This window comes from Pseudochaenichthys georgianus, chromosome 17, assembly GCF_902827115.2.
Source record: "Pseudochaenichthys georgianus chromosome 17, fPseGeo1.2, whole genome shotgun sequence".
In the NCBI taxonomy this organism is placed as follows: domain Eukaryota; kingdom Metazoa; phylum Chordata; class Actinopteri; order Perciformes; family Channichthyidae; genus Pseudochaenichthys; species Pseudochaenichthys georgianus.
In genome coordinates, this window is record NC_047519.1 from 31,563,181 (window position 1) to 31,581,827 (window position 18,647).

Consider the following 18,647-nt stretch of genomic DNA (forward strand, 5'->3'; position numbering starts at 1 on the left):
GTTGGTGTTTTTTCCTTTTTTTTCTTTCAGAAGGCAGCACTGCAGCACTGAAAGGAAGGAGGGAGGGAGTGCAGGAGAGAGAGAGAAGGAGAGAGAGTGTGGGATGATGGGACATGAGCATAGATAGAGGAAAGGAGGGAGGAGAATTGACAGAAACAACAATAAACCCACTGCAGTGGTGTGAAGGCAAGCCTGGTCGTTGCTGGCTTGATTCCATCAAGTATCAAGGTTGTCTGACTGTGTGTGTGTGTGTGTGTGTGTGTGTGTGTGTGTGTGTGTGTGTGTGTGTGTGTGTGTGTGTGTGTGTGTGTGTGTGTGTGTGTGTGTGTGTGTGTGTGTGTGTGTGTGTGTGTGTGTGTGTGTGTGTGTGTGTGTGTGTGTGTGTGTGTGTGTGTGTGTGTGGAAGGCACTCTCTCCTACGTACCCCTGTCACGTCTTCCCCCCTGCACAAATGTGTGCACGAGACAAACACAGACCGAGGGGTAGCGCAATGGGGCCAAACCGACATTAACAGCAGGTCATCCAGGGGTCTTTCATCTGCATGACCCCCGCGACAGCAGACGCTCTGCTGATGAGACCACTGACAGCTCATTAAAAGGTAAGTGCATGTGTGCGCGTGTGTGTGCAACAAACAACAAAAGAGTGTATGTTTGTAAGAGTGTGTGTATCCACATGTGTGTTCCACTAATGGTTGCTTTTCTCTCCCTGTATATCCAGCTTACCTGACAGTTGACAGCTTAACGCCCACCGGCGCCCACACACTCATTATTCCTGCTGCTCTATTCCTTAATGAATGTGTATGGGTGCAAACGTTTGCAAATTTCAACACAGCTGTGTTGAAATTCGCTTGTCCCTTCCACCTTGCCTGTTTTATTAAAACACACACACCACGCTGCTACTACTTAATCTACAATAATGAAACGCCTCTATTTATCCGCTTCTGCGACACACACAGCAGCCCCTAACCCCGTCTCCAGCCCTTTGTCAGGCTGCAGCTCGCCTTATGACAATGTGGATTAGCATTCCACACAGTCTCTCAGCTGAACTCTGCCCTGTTGTTCCTAATCACCAGCAGTCTGCCACACACACACACACACACACACACACACACACACACACACACACACACACACACACACACACACACACACACACACACACACACACACACACACACACACACACACACACACACACACACACACACACACACACACACACACACACACACACACACACACACACACACACACACACACACACACACACACACACACACACACACACACACACACACACACACACACACACACACACACACACACACACACACACACACACACACACACACACACACACACACACACACACACTGCTCTAGACACACACAGCCATGTGAACTTTTAAAATGACCCATTTCCAGAGCCCAGTTTAGTACATGTGACATTTCTGCAGCCGACACATTAATGGAGCAGAAATTGTTCTTGTGTGCTTCTTAGTGACCGAGTGCTGTTAAACCCAACAACAACAACAACAACAGGCACCACTCTACTCCGCAGACGGGCATGCTCGTGCATTACCTTACACAGTCTGGCAAACGCAGGCGGAGGAGAGTAAATGCACTTCAGCTGCAGCCGTGTTTCCACCGTGAGCTCCATCTGTGCTTCCCGCTGCAAAGCACGAAGGCCGTGTTTACCCCAGGAATACTTGTTGCCTCTGTTGGCTGCATGTTAACTGCAAAAGGGCATTTAAAATGGTGGCTGATATTCAGTGTCATGGCTATACTATTTAAAATCTAAACTAAATTAAATATATGACTGAAAATCCCACTGCAGCTGGTTATAAAAAAACTACTTATTGTCTATTTCTGTTTTCTCTGTCTTCCTTTTTCTCTGTTTTTATTTCACACAATTTTTGTGAAAACAGTGTCCTAATTGAAACAGTTTCTTATTCTGTAAGAATGTCCAACTTCTTTCACAAATGCCTCGACAGTAATAAATAAAATATTTGAAAAGAAAAGTGTACAGCAAATTTCTTTGTACTAAAGGAAGTAAATATTTTTCTGCCGTTGCCAGTTATTGCTAGTGCCCACGACCACACACACGACCACACACACACACACACACACACACGACCACACACACACACACACACACGACCACACACACACACACACACACACACACACACACACACACACACACACACACACACACACACACACACACACACACACACACACGGAGGTTGGCGCAAATGGACAGGATTTTTATTCAGGAGAGGAATTTAAAAAAGACCACCTTCCTCATATTCCCTAAATATCTCAAGTTGGACATGACCATTTAAAAAGCAAACAATGCATGAACCAAAACAAATGTCCTTGTATATCATTGTAAACCGTACTGTTGGTCAACAAAACAAAACGTTTAAAAGACGTCACCTTTTGCTCCGTGTTATAGAGAAAACACAAACAGAGATATGAATCTGCAGTTTAACTGATGACATCAGTTCCAGTCCGAAACAAGTTTGTCTCGGTATCTGTGCGCTGCTCCTTTTAGCTGGTAGCATGAGCTATGCTACTATAACGATAACACTGTCAAAGTCATAACACACAGACAGTCTCAACGAGCCAAATGGAAAATCTTATCTAGGGCACAATAAAGAAGTGTGCACGCTTTGGCCTGACCTTTCATCTCAGAGCAGTAGGCCGTGTGTGTGTGTGTGTGTGTGTGTGTGTGTGTGTGTGTGTGTGTGTGTGTGTGTTATTAAAATCTATTTAAAATCCCCTATTGTGCCCTGAAACATAAACACTGTTGGCTCCAATTGTCCTCCCATCTGCTGAACCCGCGCATCAGCGATGGTTTATGAAAACAGAAACAAACCCCAGGCGAGCTCGCCACAATGTCGCCCATGGGACAGAAACAGAGGGGTTCTCAGAACATAACTGTGCCACCAATCCTCCTTCTTCATCCTCCTCCTCCTCCTCCTCCTCCCGCCTCTGAGCCATTCATCAGCCTGGCATTCAGGAGGAGGGGAGCGAGAGGGAGAGGTATGGCGGTGGGCAGCAGAGGAGGACGGAGTGAGGCAGTGCCTTCTCTTCTCTCAGGAGGAAGTAAACAGCCTTTATTTTGGTGCTTTTCATTCAGCCTCAGACAGTGAGGGAGGAAACGAGGAACGCACACATTCACAGCCAGTCAGTCACGCCCCGTCTGTTTCGAGACCACATCCTGTTCTGCTGCAGTCGGCAACCGTGTCAAAGATCATGCTTCAGATACATAGATATATATACTTCCTGGCCAGAGCCATGCAAGAACAACATCTCCGCTGTCTGGATGTGTGTCGCAGTCAGAAACTCATTCATGGCTTTTAAACTTAAACTTTGTTTGTATGTAATTGTTTAGTCTACTACAGTTCTTGAATCAGGAAATATTGGATTTGTTTTAACGTTTCTGCTTGGAAAAAAACACAATGCTAGCTTCAAACTGTCAATCATCCTAAGCATTTCATCAAATCTGCATAATGTAGCGTTTAGCTTGCAGTAAAGATGTAAAGTATTCAATAAAAGCAGTATCTTTCTTTGGAGTCTAGATTTGTTCACCTGCCACACACACACACACACACACACACACACACACACACACACACACACACACACACACACACACACACACACACACACACACACACACACACACACACACACACACACACACACACACACACACCACACACACACACACACACACACACACACACACACACACACACACACACACACACACACACACACACACACACACACACACACACACACACACACACACACACACACACACACACACACACACACACACACACACACACACACACACACACTAGAGGCCTTTATATGGAAGTCTTAATCCAATAAGCCATTTATCCATGGACTGGGAGCCGCACTTTGTTGAGCAGCCAAATCAATAACAGCCCACGAGGGAAGCAGGCAGCAAAGTGGGGCATTTAAAGGAATACACTTTTTTTCTTTCCAATTAACCCAGCAGCACTGCGAAATGAGTCAACTCTTATCTGCTGTGAATGAAAAATGCAGAAAGGTCAAGTATATTTGATCATGAAATGATAGAATATAGCTTGATCACTTCAAGTCAAGAGGCAGCAATAACCTTTTCATGTCTGCTCAGAGTGTTCAAAGAGTTTGACCCTTCACTTAGTGCTTAGCGGAAAGAAAAGATATTGCATCTCTGACTGTATGTGCTGAGAAGGTTACTCAATGTACTTCTCTCTCACCTCAGCCATGAGAGGGCTAAACACGGCGGTAATCAAACCGATCAGGGCATACGAGAACAGGTCTGTCTGACAGGTGGACGGGTAGACAAACAGGTGGCACAGGAAAACAGGAAACCGAAAGAAAAAAAGGAGACAGGCAGACTGCCAAGACAGATGAGGAGACAAACAGACACCATGTGACTGACTGTCTGTCTGTGCCCGCCCCGCCCCCCCCCCCAGACACACACACCTGTTCCTCCCTCTTTCCAAACACAAAGAGAAAGAACAGAGCCAGACAAGCACACTGATAAGCATCAGCCAGACCAGTCATGACACACACACACACACACACACACACACACACACACACACACACACACACACACACACACACACACACACACACACACACACACACACACACACACACACACACACACACACACACACACACACACACACACACACACACACACACACACACACACACACACACACACACACACACACACACACACACACACACACACACACACACACGTTCCTGACTTGCTTTGGCTTTGGGCCCCGGGCACATTTTTGCACCACATGGGCACTCTGTCTAGACAGTGAGAACACGCACGTCGAGCACCCAGCCGCTCCTTCCTCCTCAGCTACAGCCAGTCAGCCATTTTACAATCCACACAGCCTTGATAGGCAAGAGCCGATGGGACCTGACACACACACAGTTAATGGGACACTATGGGGGAAGTCTAGTTATGAAAGTAAACTAATTAGGAATGTCATTTTGTTTATGCTTGAGTATTTGAATAAAGCTTAAAAAGTCTTTCATTATATTTTGATATATTATTTTGCATAAGGAATCATACTCGTCTGTACTTGCCTCACTTTGTGTGAGGCAAGCGGGAGATTTTTCTTTTGACTGGAGTGAATAATAGAGATTGAATATTTAGATAAAATCCGATTGTACATTTTGAAAATGATTACGCCTATATTCTTTCAATACATTTCATCTTTTGGACTTAACATTGCTGCGGAGTTATTGGAAATGTTTCGATCACACAAATCTAAAACAATCCAACACAGCCATAACTAAAATAAAATGCCGCAAAAATATGTATGAATAGATATGCAAAAGAATAAATATGTTTTATCTATGATACTTCAAAAGAAGAAGCAGTCTCTTCCAGCTCTCTAGATCAATGTTTCTATTCATCTACCTCCCTCCCTCCCTCCCTCCTCCATTTCTCATGTTTCACAGTCAAATCCCAGACGGCTGCTTCCAGTCTATATTCACAGCAGTAATAATGTTACCTCATGAATGGACAAAGTGTGTGACTGGAATACACTAGTGTGGCCAAGGTAACCTCCACATCGCAAACCGTATCTATGAAAATATAATGAATAATGAATCTGTCCTTTATATTCTGGATCATGTAGTTACTTGACTGGTCCATGAAATGTAAGGATATGGGAGAGAGATTCCAACACACTGTTGCTAGAATAAACTGACAGATGATTCAGAATGTTATCAAAATGGCAAAAGGGATAATCACATCACTTGGATGCACGTTGCAAATACAAAACATTAGTCTAGACATTATGGGACTTCATATCATCAACCTCAAGTACTGTGATTATTCGTCATGAACAGACAAAGCGTTTCAACATAATCAGGCAGCTTATTGAGAAAGCAAATTCAATACGGCATTATGGTTTACTCTATACATGCTATATCCACACTGTACTCCCCCAAATCATGTCATCAGTCATGTCAGTTTTGGCGTGAGGCTTTACTGGCCTGTATCAACATGTGACCACTCGTCTACACGCAGCACACATATGCACAGCAAGTGTGGTTGAGTCAGTGAAGGGCATTTAACAATCATCCATGCGAAAGAGAGCCTAACTGCATATACATGCGCAGCATCCTGTCTGTAGCACGGCAATGTGTGCATGTGTGTGTGTGTGTGTGTGTGTGTGTGTGTGTGTGTGTGTGTGTGTGTGTGTGTGTGTGTGTGTGTGTGTGTGTGTGTGTGTGTGTGTGTGTGTGTGCCTGTGCTCCACTTTCCTTCCCCAGTGCCCCCAGAGCGTTAATTACCAAAGCTGTCGGGGCTCACCTATGTGAGTTAACCAGGCCAGGAGACAGACAGACACACACACATGCACACACACACACACACACACACACACACACACACACACGCACACACGCACACACACACACACACATCACATGCAAATAAACAGACATCCCATCAAATAGTTGCTCCATCAAACAGCAGTGTAGGAGGATGACGTAGTTTACTGCAAGCATTACACTGCTGTCCAGAAGTACGCACACAGACACTCGCTACACACACACACACACACACACACACACACACACACTCCATTCTCCTGGTAGGACACTTCGACTGAGAATGAGGCCAGTGGGCTCTCGTCTTGTCTGAAGATGACTGTACTCATGGGTCGAGCTTCATCTGGGCCAGTGTGTGTGTGCTGGAGAATCTCTAAAACGGAAGAGAACGTCTCTGGAGGTGCTTGATGCCATGGGATGCTGTTTGGAGACACACATTACCACCACCCAAAAATACAAAACGGCTGCCTGTTCTTTCCATACAAGGGCACTCAAGTTACTATTCGAATGGATGAAACAACTCAGAGTGCTTGGAGACAGAGGGGGGTGAGAGAGCTGCAGAGAGGACGAGCGTTGCTAAGCAGACTGAAAGCTGAGAGAGGCTGTCAGCAAGCCAGCAATGCACTGCTATCACTACAGAGAAAACACAAAATGGAGACACTGCCCGACCCTCTGTATTTGCAATCATTTACAGCATTCACTAAAATGCCCTAAAACGTGTGCCGATGTCTGCTTCAAATCGCCATTCAGTAGCTTACGGTACTTTATTTCACGAAGCAACAATAACCTCCTCGTGAATCTGGCCTGATTTGAAGACTAGTCGTACAGCAAGCAGAAACTATAATTAGCCACTGTCTCCAAGTGAAAAGGGGAAAATAAAAACGTAATTCTTGTGCTCCATCGCCACAAACAACTCAGGGTTTACGGTTAAGTGTCTAAATGCAAGAGCTGGAGATTCCCCCGACTAAAACCAATCTTTACTGGCCCTAGTATGCAGCCACATATTGATCTGTGGTTTGTTTACTTCTTCCTCAGCACAGGAGGCTGCTGTGCTGTAGCGGGGAATACTGCAGTAAATGTCAATGGATGGTTGGTCGTCCGTCTGCACCGAGGCCAGAGGGGGGGGGGGGGGAGAAAGATGGAGAAGGAGGGAGGAAAGGTTAAAGGAATAGAGATAGATGTTAAGGGAGCTAGCTCCGAGATATAGTCACAGCTCGACATAGTGAGAGCTCCACTTGGTAAAATATCCCACAGGGTCAAATCTATCACATACACATGGAAAGAGTGACAGTTACATCCAGAAAAGGCCCCAAGTCCTCCATTGTTCTGCAGGGAGCTTGGGTCTCATCCATATTACATGCAGGAGCTCGTTTGAAGCCTCGACTACTCGACTCTGCATGGGCAGCTTGGCTTTGCTGTCCAGACCCCTCGGGCTCGCCTGTCCCTTCCACACACAGACACAGAGTAGTGTGAATGCATCGGCCAGCATGCTTCTCTCCATCGATCCGTCTCTTTTTGTGTCACGAGCTCTGGTTTTCGAAACAAGTGTCCGAAGACCTTTCTCGCTCCTTTTACAGTGGCTCGTGGATTACAAAGTTTACTATAAACAGTCACTATTAATGTGACAAATCTGAATTATTAAGGGGCAGAATGTCAAAACCTTAGGACTGTAAAAAATGCCATCTTTTTAGATTGGAAGCTTTAATAGAAGTTTTCATATTAAGGGTTTAATGTCGACTGTCCTATTGCACGTTGTCGAGACAGCAATCGTCAGGAGGCTGCATATTCACTTACATCCCGCCTGTACTGATATTAATGGAACATATGACAGGTAACCCACAGTCCACACACACTTTGTCACCAGACTTCCTTCATTAAACAGTCACTGTCTGGGGCTGGCTTTGACACAGCCCGAGAAAAGTGCAGTCCAATTGGTAAATGTGATCACAGTGTAGTCAGGGCTGTAAGTGAACACACCTGGGCGTAGATCAAACAGACCGGGACGGTGATAAATCTTTGTCCTCCTGGCTCCACAGTGACGCTGATGAGTGGAGAGCAGACCGCGGCACTGATGGAGAGCCGTGACTCACGCTGCAGGATGGGGTTTGGCGTGGTGACAGGAGGAAGTTGCAGCTGATAGTGGTTGTGTGTTTGTGTGTGTCTGGCTGTGTGACTGCCGGTGTTTGACCCTTTGACTTCCTCTAATCATGGACTGTGTCATCTGTATAGAAACCCATGCTACAGTGTGGGTGTGTGTGTCATCGGTCTTGTAAAATATGTCATCACAAGGACACGTCAGGGTCATGTCAAAGACTGGGTTTCTGTCATTCAGCTCTGATATAAAAAAATTAATTTGTTTTGGATTTCAAACAGTCACTCTGCTTTTTTGTCCTTTACAGAATAGATAATAAGGCTGCATTCTTGCCTGCCAAAGCCACGGAAGAAAGAAAGCAACCATCATTTGGCTGGAGGCGAGATTTGTTCTTTCGACATGAGTCAGTCTCCAGAAGAACTACTGTACATATGCATCATCTGGGATCAGGATGCATCTCAGCCGGTGCATTTTGATAGTGATGACGACGAACATGTTTGGCATATCAAAGTTCACTTGTCATAGGAACTAGTTCAAATGTAGCCAGACTGTAAAACCACAAGGCAATGCTTCACTCTTCAAAGGATAAAAGTCAAGGGCAATAAGGCTCCATGTGAGCCAAGTCGCCCAGCAGCAAGGCTGTTTTAATATGAGCAACAGCCAAGCCAGAAGAAAAAAGAAGGGCTGGACACGCAAAGAGCGAGAATCATTGCCACATGCTCAACAGGAGTCTCGCACATAAGCACACACCACTTGGTTGCTTGGGGACAATTAAGAAGGACTAGTAGCTTACATGCAAGGATGCTGAAGTGCACTCACCATTCTCAACATGCAACCCATAATTAGGCTTCTTTCCATGGCTCGAGTATACTCAAATACACAATATGTATAGCAGTTGGGTAATTTATTGCATTTTGAGATCAGCACCTTGAAGATAGTCCACTTCGTCTTTGCAGTAAAAAGGTGCAGTGGGGCGGCTGGGGATCCAGAGGGAAACAGTCCTCTATTTACAGGATCTAGATGAGCTGGTACGAACCCCCGAGGGGTGTGAGGCAAAGAAGACTGTATGTTAAGAAATATCAAAGAGACAGATTACTCCCATAGGCTGCATCACGGCAGGTGGGAATAGCGGAGGAGATAAACACATCAGCATTTGTCAAGGTAGAGGCAAAAAGACATTTCAGACTGGGCATACACAAAATGTCGCTCGTTTCACCTTCACTAATGCAGTCCGTTTCCCAGTTGCTAACTTTACAGCCTTGCCCTGAGCTACATCATCATGGCGAGATAAGGATTTACAGGGTATAGAAGCTGCCAGCAGTGGAAGGGAAAGAAACAGGAGGGTGTTTGATGTCAGTGGAGCAAAGGTTAAGCTGTAAAATAAAGAACTTACAGAACGAGTAATCACCTTCCAAGCTTGGTATGTTTGTTTCTTACAGTGGTTTGCTTTACCATGTACTTACACCTGGTGTGTAGGCTCAAGGTCGAACTAGCAGGGGCCACAGCAATGCAATGAAACATGTGTGGGAAATGTGGCTGCAAAAATATTGGACATCTATTAAGGCTGAACAATATGAAGGAAAAAACCAACATAGTATAACGTTGTTGAATATCACGATTCAGTTCACTCACAGTAAACGGATCCAATATAACAAATAGAACATTGAAGTGAAAAGTGTTTTAAAGTTTACATTTAAAATGTAAGTACTTTCTTGATGTGTTTATGGAGAAATTGACATCTTAATAAAAATAATCAAATGACATAATGCGCAGCCTTAACACCTTTACAAACAATGCAAGCAGAATCATGCGAGCCATTATTAAACACGCAAATAAATGACTGGCAAAGTGGAGAGATGGGGCTTATTTTAATCGTACAGGCCGACTAGTTTCCCCTGATTCTCTGTGTTTGCCACATGCATAATTGATCAGTGTAGTGGTTGGGCTTAATGTGTTGTGGATGTGCCGGGTGGCAGCCCAGCGGGACTCGTGACACGCCTTTGATATCCAGTGTTTACCTCCCTGTCTGGGAGACTGGGGTTGTGGGAGAAAATATGAGAGACGTAGTCTGTGCCTACACGGTGTGTGCGTGCGTGCGTGTGCGTGCGCTGTGTATATGGTGCTCACATGGTAAGCTCTCTCTCTGGGTCTCTCCATTTATATCTTCATTAATCACCGTTCCCACCGGGAAGGCGGGACAGAAGAGCCTTTCAAATGCAAACGGGCTCACTCTGTTGCACACAACACGCACAGGCTGGCTGTCTCCCAGAACCCTTTTACAGTATACCTCCTTCGCCTCAGTCTCCCTACCCCCAACACGCACAACCTGCTCATCTGACTGTCTCCAAGGGAGACCAGACAGTGGCCAGTTAATTCTCTCATCACCACGTTGATTAATTAATACCAGGACTTCCTCATTATTCCGGTCTCATGCAAAACAACTGAGCAAGCTCGTCGGAGGTGATACGTTGCAAGCCCCTTTCTCTTCTTACAGTCCGTTTGAACTCGTAGCCCATTATATTGCCCTCTCTTTCACTTGTTCACGCTCTCATTTTCCTTAGAGGCAACAAACTGGTCTGATGCCCTGAGGGGGGAGAGTTAGAGCTCAGTGAACATTCAAACAGGCTCTCAGTCCAGGACTCTTATAAAGCCCACAGGACATTTGGCTGGGAGGGGCTAAGCCAGTTTGTTTAGTCTATGAGACTGTTGGCAGACGTGGCAGAGGCTCCACTGTATCTGGACTGACCTCTCTCCGTCTGCTGGTGTGGCTTGCTCACATCAGTCCTACAGTATCGCATTATCTTCTTGTGGTGGCAAGGTGGGAAACATAACAAGCTGCAGCTGAGGGGGTGGTAAATTACCACCAGCCAACGTATGTTAAATGTTTAAATGTAATCCACAGATTAGGCTGTGAGTTTGTTCACAACAAATCCAAGTGGTGTGGTGAAACTGTGGCTTGTAACGTTTTAAAAACTTGATGAGATTGTTATCTATTGAAGAAAAAGCCTGAGAAGTAATGACTTTGGCGTTCCTCCAGTCAGCTGCAATGCTGTTATGGAGCTGTGATACTGGCACTGACCTGATGGTGACATACCAGAGGCCCCTCGCCTCAGCTCAGCCCCTCCTACCTTGTGGGGCCCCATTTAGTCCTTTACAACAGGCAGCAAACACTGGCCAAGGCACAGCCTGTTGTGCACCGGGAACACGGACAGCCTCCCACACCAAACTACATACAGGCGTGATAGACTGTAGGTTACTCTGGGCCAGCGTTCAAAGAAGCTGCTGTGTATTCAGTATAAGTGGATAATTGTTCTTTGGAAAATGCACAAACAGACAGAGAAATATGTGTATGGGTGTCTTGTGGTGGGGTGTGGGGCAAAGGAGAACGCTAGCTGTGGAAATGCGAGCTAGCCGGCATCTGATTGGCCAACCGAGAGGGCTGATCCAGGCTAGATTTGCGGTTCAGCTCAGGTCTTGGAGAGGTTAATTTGTAACCCTGGGAAAGAGGAGCTGGGGCCCACGCTCCCTGTAACAACCTCATGGCTGTGGACGTGGTGCGTTTCATGGAAGACAACCAACATGTTAAGGCTGTCCTTGACTGAAGATATTCTAAGCCATCCTACACTCGTTCAATTGTGTCAACTAATCAATTAGTTGAACAAATGAACAGAGCAGTTAATCCACCAAGATTTCCATCAAAGGTACCACATACAATCTTGTTTTTACCACAAATGTGATCTTAAGTTTATGGAAAATAAGTAATTTAGCATAAAAAAGTATTTAAAAAAACTTGAGTTGAATGAGGAAATAATAGTCTAAGACAAAATACACCAATGGATCCATTAATCGATGAAGGTTAACTTCTCTTATCAACCTTTACCTAATTTGCTCAAGTGCCTCTCCCGGGGACCGCAGATAACCACTGTTTGTCTGTGTGGCCCTACTTCTGTCTGACCGCACGTCTCAACTGCAACAAGGCAGGCGACGGCAGAAGCAGAAGTGAGGTTAACTCGGGGAAACTGATGCACATATGATCACAGACAGGAACGTATGCAACGCCGGCTGCAGCCCTGTAACCGAGACTTCTCATTTCACTCTTCTTCCATTATTTCCAGCCTACCTCTTGGTCCATGTGTCTGTGTCATCCGACGGCTCGCCACATCCATCAAGGTCCGAGACCTGATCAATAGCCACTGGCTTTCCTCTCATGCGCCTTGCAGACGCACACAAGTGGTCTCATTGCTCATGTAACGATCGACTTATCGGGTCATTTGGCTGCTTATTTTGTTACTGTCCGCTCATTGGGGCCCAGGGGGTATTTACCGTTTACAGACACATGTGGGCGACAGCACAGAGGTTAGAAGAAAAGGGAAGTGCACACTAAAGGCCATGAGTCAAGATGGGTGAGGACGTGAGCCTAAGAGAAGAAGGCAGATGGAAGATTGACGTCATTATAGAGGGAGAGATAGCAAAGGCAGCCCAGTGAGCGATTAGAATGCCTGCCAGAATCCAATTAGATACAGCCCAAGAGAATGACTGACAGGCAGACAGACACAGCAGACAGCCCAGGAGACAGCCAGAGAGTGCAGCTGCACTGGTCTGCGGTAATGAAGTCACTGGTTTCCAAATAGCAAATAGAAGAAGTCGGAGAGATGCAGCTGTCTGCCGTCTGTGCCGCAGCCACTGTGTCAGCCCAGCCAGAGAGACAGACAGAGGAAGGCTGTTCTCTCCGTCTGACACTTCTGACTCTGCGCCAGCACAACGACACAAACAAGGAAAATAAGCAACACACAGCTATGTTCCTCTCCTCTGTGGTTATGCTTGCTAGGGTGGGGGAAATATGTCTAAAACTTACTTATCTCAAAACTACATATTTGCTTCTACTTTAGACATATAAACACAGAAAAGTTAATGATTGTGGTAAATTAAACCAGTTACACACAGAGGTATACAGTTAGATGACCTTTGTGTATCTTTGTATCTTAAAATATAACTTACCGATATTACTGAGTACTACACAGGATTTTTGTATCATTCAGATGTTTTGTAATACACTGTTCACTTGCCTGGTAAAACACGCAGCCTAAATAAAAAAGATGACGATCATCAAAAGAAATGTCTATTACTTCCCGTCTTGCGAGAGATAAAACAAAAACCCAATAAAAATGATGACACATGATCTTGGCTCAGAGAAAAGTGTCCATCACACCCCCTGAAGGCAAAATGAACTCATTGTCTGTCAGTAACCAAAGTAACTCTTGAGATAAGGCTTTACCTTGTTGCCGTCTGTTGGTGGCGTCTGTCTAGCAAACTCTATTTACACAGCAGGGATCAGTAGACAGGGCTGCAGTGCCTCGAGGCACAAAGCGCCGTTTATAGAGAGCAAGTCCTGGGGTTTTTAACTGCACCTTCTCAAACTAAACACTCCTTACAGGATATGGGACCAGTAGCCATTGGAGAAGGTGGGGGGGGGAAACTTCCAGAAAGCCCTCTTGTTGAAATCTCTTCTCTTTTAGAGGTCCCACAGCTCTCTGGTAAAACTATGAACCATTTGTGCACATTGACACTTAGTGTAAATAATGGTGATTGGGAAAAGTGTATGCAGTCGGTGTTAGAACACACCGAGGAGAGCCATATTTCCAAAAAACATGTGCTACTATAAGCTGCCTGGCTGAACCGCCACTCACATCCACTGGGATGTGGAAAGTATTAGTCACACGACCAGTGCAGCGGAGGCAGCTGGACAGACAGTCTGGAGGATGTTCAGGGTGAGAGACATGTCCGTCTGTACCTCTTCCTGTTCCGTCAAACACACTTTCATAATTATTATTACATTATTACATGTTACTAGTTAGACGCTTTTATCCAAAGCGACTTACATACTCAATACTGTGGACAATCACCACAGCACAACCCACTGCGCCACACACTTAACACAAATACACACACATAAACAGAGACTGGATGGAGTGGCTGAGTGAAGTGGGACACTGCCAGTCAGGTCACCTCGTTCTCTGGCCAGTGACCTCACACAACAGTACATCCGCTTCTGTGTGGGGTAGCATCCTCGATGAATGCCAAAATCACCTGCTTCCTGTAGACTCACAGGCAACTGTCTTTCCAGGAATCCGGCCATTTGAGACTTCTGCCTACACAAATATAGCTAGCTTTCACGTTGACAATACTATTTCAGATTAAGCTTCAAAAATAAAAATACAATCACATCCAAGCCCCTATAGCCCAGCACTAGAGGAAAGAAAAAGAAAACGCCAGCGAATGGGAAAATAAATTGACTGAGAAATCACCTCTGAGAGAAAAGACAGCACCTGAAACTGTGGTGAGACAGAGGCTCCAGAAAGACTGGCAAAGTGTGAGACAGAGAGACAAAGATGTGTCATACCGGCCTTCAGTTAGCAGCCCATTACACACACTGAGGTTGGCAATGTCTCACACATAAACACACACCAAAGACTGTAAGACTCATCCACCTTGAGCATATGTTTTCGTGTAGTGTGTTGCGCCTGTGGTCTGTGTACGATGCAGTTTCCTCTGTGGTATTAAACGTCTCTGCCTTTGAGAAAGAATGTCTACTTCTTCCAAGATGCATACCTTAAACCAAGGCGGAGGAAAAGAGGGAGGACAATTGGGAAGAGGCTAGACAGGAATGCGGTCAGGATGCTAGACGAGACAGCAGACGTGGTATTTCCAGTAAACTCAGACACCAAGTTAACCAGAAAAACCAAAGCATCTCTTTATCTCAGGAACACAAACAATATCAAATGTATTCCACAAATGTGCATACTAATTCTGCCATCTCTTTACTCCCCACCTAACCTGCTGTCTGCTGTACTACTATCACAGATACATCTTGCCAGCAAAGTTCGTAGTGTCCTTAAAATGTGTGCTTGCTAAAGCTGACTTAAAATAAACTTTAAATGGTGGTTTATGCCTAGACAAACTAGTAAAACAGACAACACAACCCCACCTTAATCCACAAAACAATAGAAAGGGGGCAGTCCACTATGGTCAGAGGGAGGTCATGAGACATAAACCAGTCAATGGCAGGGAAACAATCTAGAGCTTTTCCCCACACTGAATGCTGACTTTTCAATAGGCTTGCTGTCCTTTTGGCTTAGACCGTGCAGAGCAAAAACAATCGCCCAAAATCATTTGGAAGACTCTGAAGAATTCTGGGTTCTGGTGATAAGTGCTGGCAATGCAATACAGCATTTTAAATGTCAGGCTTGCATGAAGGTAAAATAGGTCACCAATGAGGTCTATTATTCCATCCTCAACCTGTAGCTAAACATGTTCCTATTTTAAGAATCATTTGTCTTGGTTTACACTACTTTTATTTAGCATTTTCTCAAATCATGTTGGAATCTGCTAAACAAATTCCAGCTACCGAAATGATTTTTTAATGAAGTTAGATAAAAGGTTAAACTGCTGACAAATAGTCTTTGTATTGGAGTTAACAAAGCTGAGCCTCCTATATTGACCTTTTGTTCAGTGACATTCCCAGTGACCTCCAGGTGACCTGAGGGGGCAAATGATGCACTTCCATTTCAGCTGTGGCCAACTGGTCTAACCTTGTCTGACCAGACCTGGCAAGGCAGGTGACACCACCCGTCTCAGGCCCATTTAACATATACTAGGTCAACTCAGGTTTATGAAAACACCAGCTGGAAGACAGTCTTGTCAAACCTGCTGAATGCACAGACTATGGGACACAACAATTTAAAATTTTAAATATTCTTCCTTTTCAGAATGATGATACATGTAATACTAACCAAGACGCCAATAACATGCAAGAGAGCACTTACTTTTTCTAGCGAACTCTTGAGCTGGTAGTGGAACTTCTCTTTGACCTCATCCAGGAGCTGCTTGAGCTTTGGCTCCTCTGGCATGCCTTGGTACTTCCTGGCAAGCAGCAGGTAGCAGGGCCACTTGGCCGAGTCAAAGCCCCAGTGGCAGGTCCTCTTATCGGGTGACTTGTGTGAATGCATGACAAACTTCTGCGGTGAAAAGAGCAACTGGCACTCAATGCACTGGATACAGTGGGCCTCCGGCTGGGTGTAGAACTGGGGCACAAAGAGACCCTGGCACTTCCCCAAACACTGGTGCTCCACCTGGAAACTGGCTTCGCTCTCCTTCAGCAGGCCCTGGGTTGACAGCTTACCGCTGGGGTCAGAGGGCAATGTCGCCCCAGGACGCAGCAGAGCATTGCACAACCGCTGTGCATCCGTCAGTGTAATGAGGCCACAGGAAGGTGCGTTGAACGGCAATATGCCCAGCACCTTGAGGATGTGCAGCTGCTCAGCATCACAACGCGAGCAGTAGACGTAGAGCTCATCGCACACAGTGTTGATCTGCTGCAGCGAGAAGTCGCGGAGCACGGAGTTGAGCACCTGGGGCAGGCAAAGACGCTTCTCTCCCCCGACGACGAAGCAGGAGATGGACTCTCCTTCCAGCAGCGAGTGGGTGAGTTCAGTGGAGCTGTCACAGGGAACCAGCAGAGGGCCCCCTCCCAGAACAGGAGGGGAGGGCAGGGGAGGCATGCCGGCCGGGGAATGCTCGTGGCCGGTGCGGGCTGAGAAGGCAGCTGGGCCCCCGAGGGAGCTCTGGCTGCTGAGGGTGAACTGGGCCAGTGTGTGTTTGAGCCCAGGGCTCAGGTCCAGGGCTTTAGCAGAGCCCACCATGTGCAGTTCAGCCTGGCCCTCCACATCCATGTCGTCATGACACAGTTCTTCGATAAACTCCCTTTTCACCTTGGGAGTTTTGGGGAGGGAATCCAAGCTGCGACGCTTCAGGCTGATCTCCGCCATAACTCGCTTCTTGATGGGCGTGTCTTCCAGTCGCTCTCTGTACAGACGTTTCATGTTGCCCTTGAATGAGGTCAAGTCTTTGAAAGGGGTTTTCAAACTGGTCTGGGTGCTGACCATGTTTAGGGACTGTGTTATTGTTGTTTCTTTCAGCTGACTGAGTTCTTGTGTTCCTCCAAGCCTTTTATTGTCCTTAAGTCTCTTCAAATTACACAAATCTGCTGGTAGTGACACACATGCATGATGATGACTGAAGTTTTCTATTTTCTGATCCGCTTCCTGAGTATAAACATGAAAACACGAATTTAGAAAACAGGGAAGAGGCAGAAAAAAAGTATTCAGTCACTATCTAAATTATAACTAAACAATTAATTTCTTGTAGACGAATAAACAAACTGAAAATTATATTATAAAAATAATGCTGTGGAGCATGAAATAATCCATAAAGAGTTGAAATGTTTTATGACCGCTCTCCAGGCTGGGGGCTGCAGAGGTCAATGACTGCCCACTAAACCAAATGGCTATTACCATACTTCACACAAACACTAGGCTTGCTCAGCCCTTGTAATTGAACCCGGGAGTACATTTGCATTAAGGTTTTCAAACAAACTTTCTAGCACAAAGTGATAATTTTAACAAGGAAAACCAGTTGACCAGACATGACAACCCAAGTGAAATTCCCCACCTCCTCCCCCCTCTCCCATTACATTGTTAATGTGGGGCTAATACAATGGTCAAAAACATTTCACTTAGCAAATGAAAGTGCCCTTCCCAACCATATTGTGCCTTCCCCTAGGTCTGCTTACCCCACGCTGACCCCATCAACTCCATGAAAAACAATTGATAAAAGCGTTAACAGCGGTCGTCCCCTTCTCTCAGGCCTTTCACAGCGTGACATACAGCAGTATGGAAAGCGGTGTTTCCCCCTTTTTACTCTTAAGCTTTAGTGCGGTATTACTACATCGACCGTAAGTAAACAAGAGTTAGCTGGTGTCCCCAATTAAATACGTTATCTAGATGATAATAGCTACTGCTACAATATGACACCAAGAGACGGCAGATTGAATACAGTTTAAGTTTGTTAATGCAACATTTAATAATGACCATTTTGGTTGAGAAATGCATTCGATTTTTAAATCCAAAGTAAATGGGGTTTCGGCTTGTCAAAACAGGTAAAACGCACATTTGGTAAATTGACCACGATGTATGTATTTGCATGTTTTGCAAATGTCAGCATAACATCGTTTTTTCCACTGAATGAAATGCTGCAAACCCCGAGCTCGATTCCGGTTGATGTTTGTGGGCGTTTTTAATGAAACATATCACCGTG

At 45.5% G+C, this 18,647-nt stretch overlaps 1 protein-coding gene across 1 annotated transcript in view; it reads right to left on the minus strand.

Moving 5' to 3' along the window:
• skila (SKI-like proto-oncogene a) overlaps positions 1-18,647 on the minus strand; it is a 36,116-nt gene that overhangs the window by 16,121 nt on the left and 1,348 nt on the right. Inside the window, exon 2 of the mRNA XM_034105304.2 lies at positions 16,319-17,596. Within this exon, the coding sequence (XP_033961195.1) occupies positions 16,319-17,437 (1,119 nt within the window). The 5' untranslated portion in view covers positions 17,438-17,596. The remainder of the gene's footprint in view (positions 1-16,318; positions 17,597-18,647) is intronic.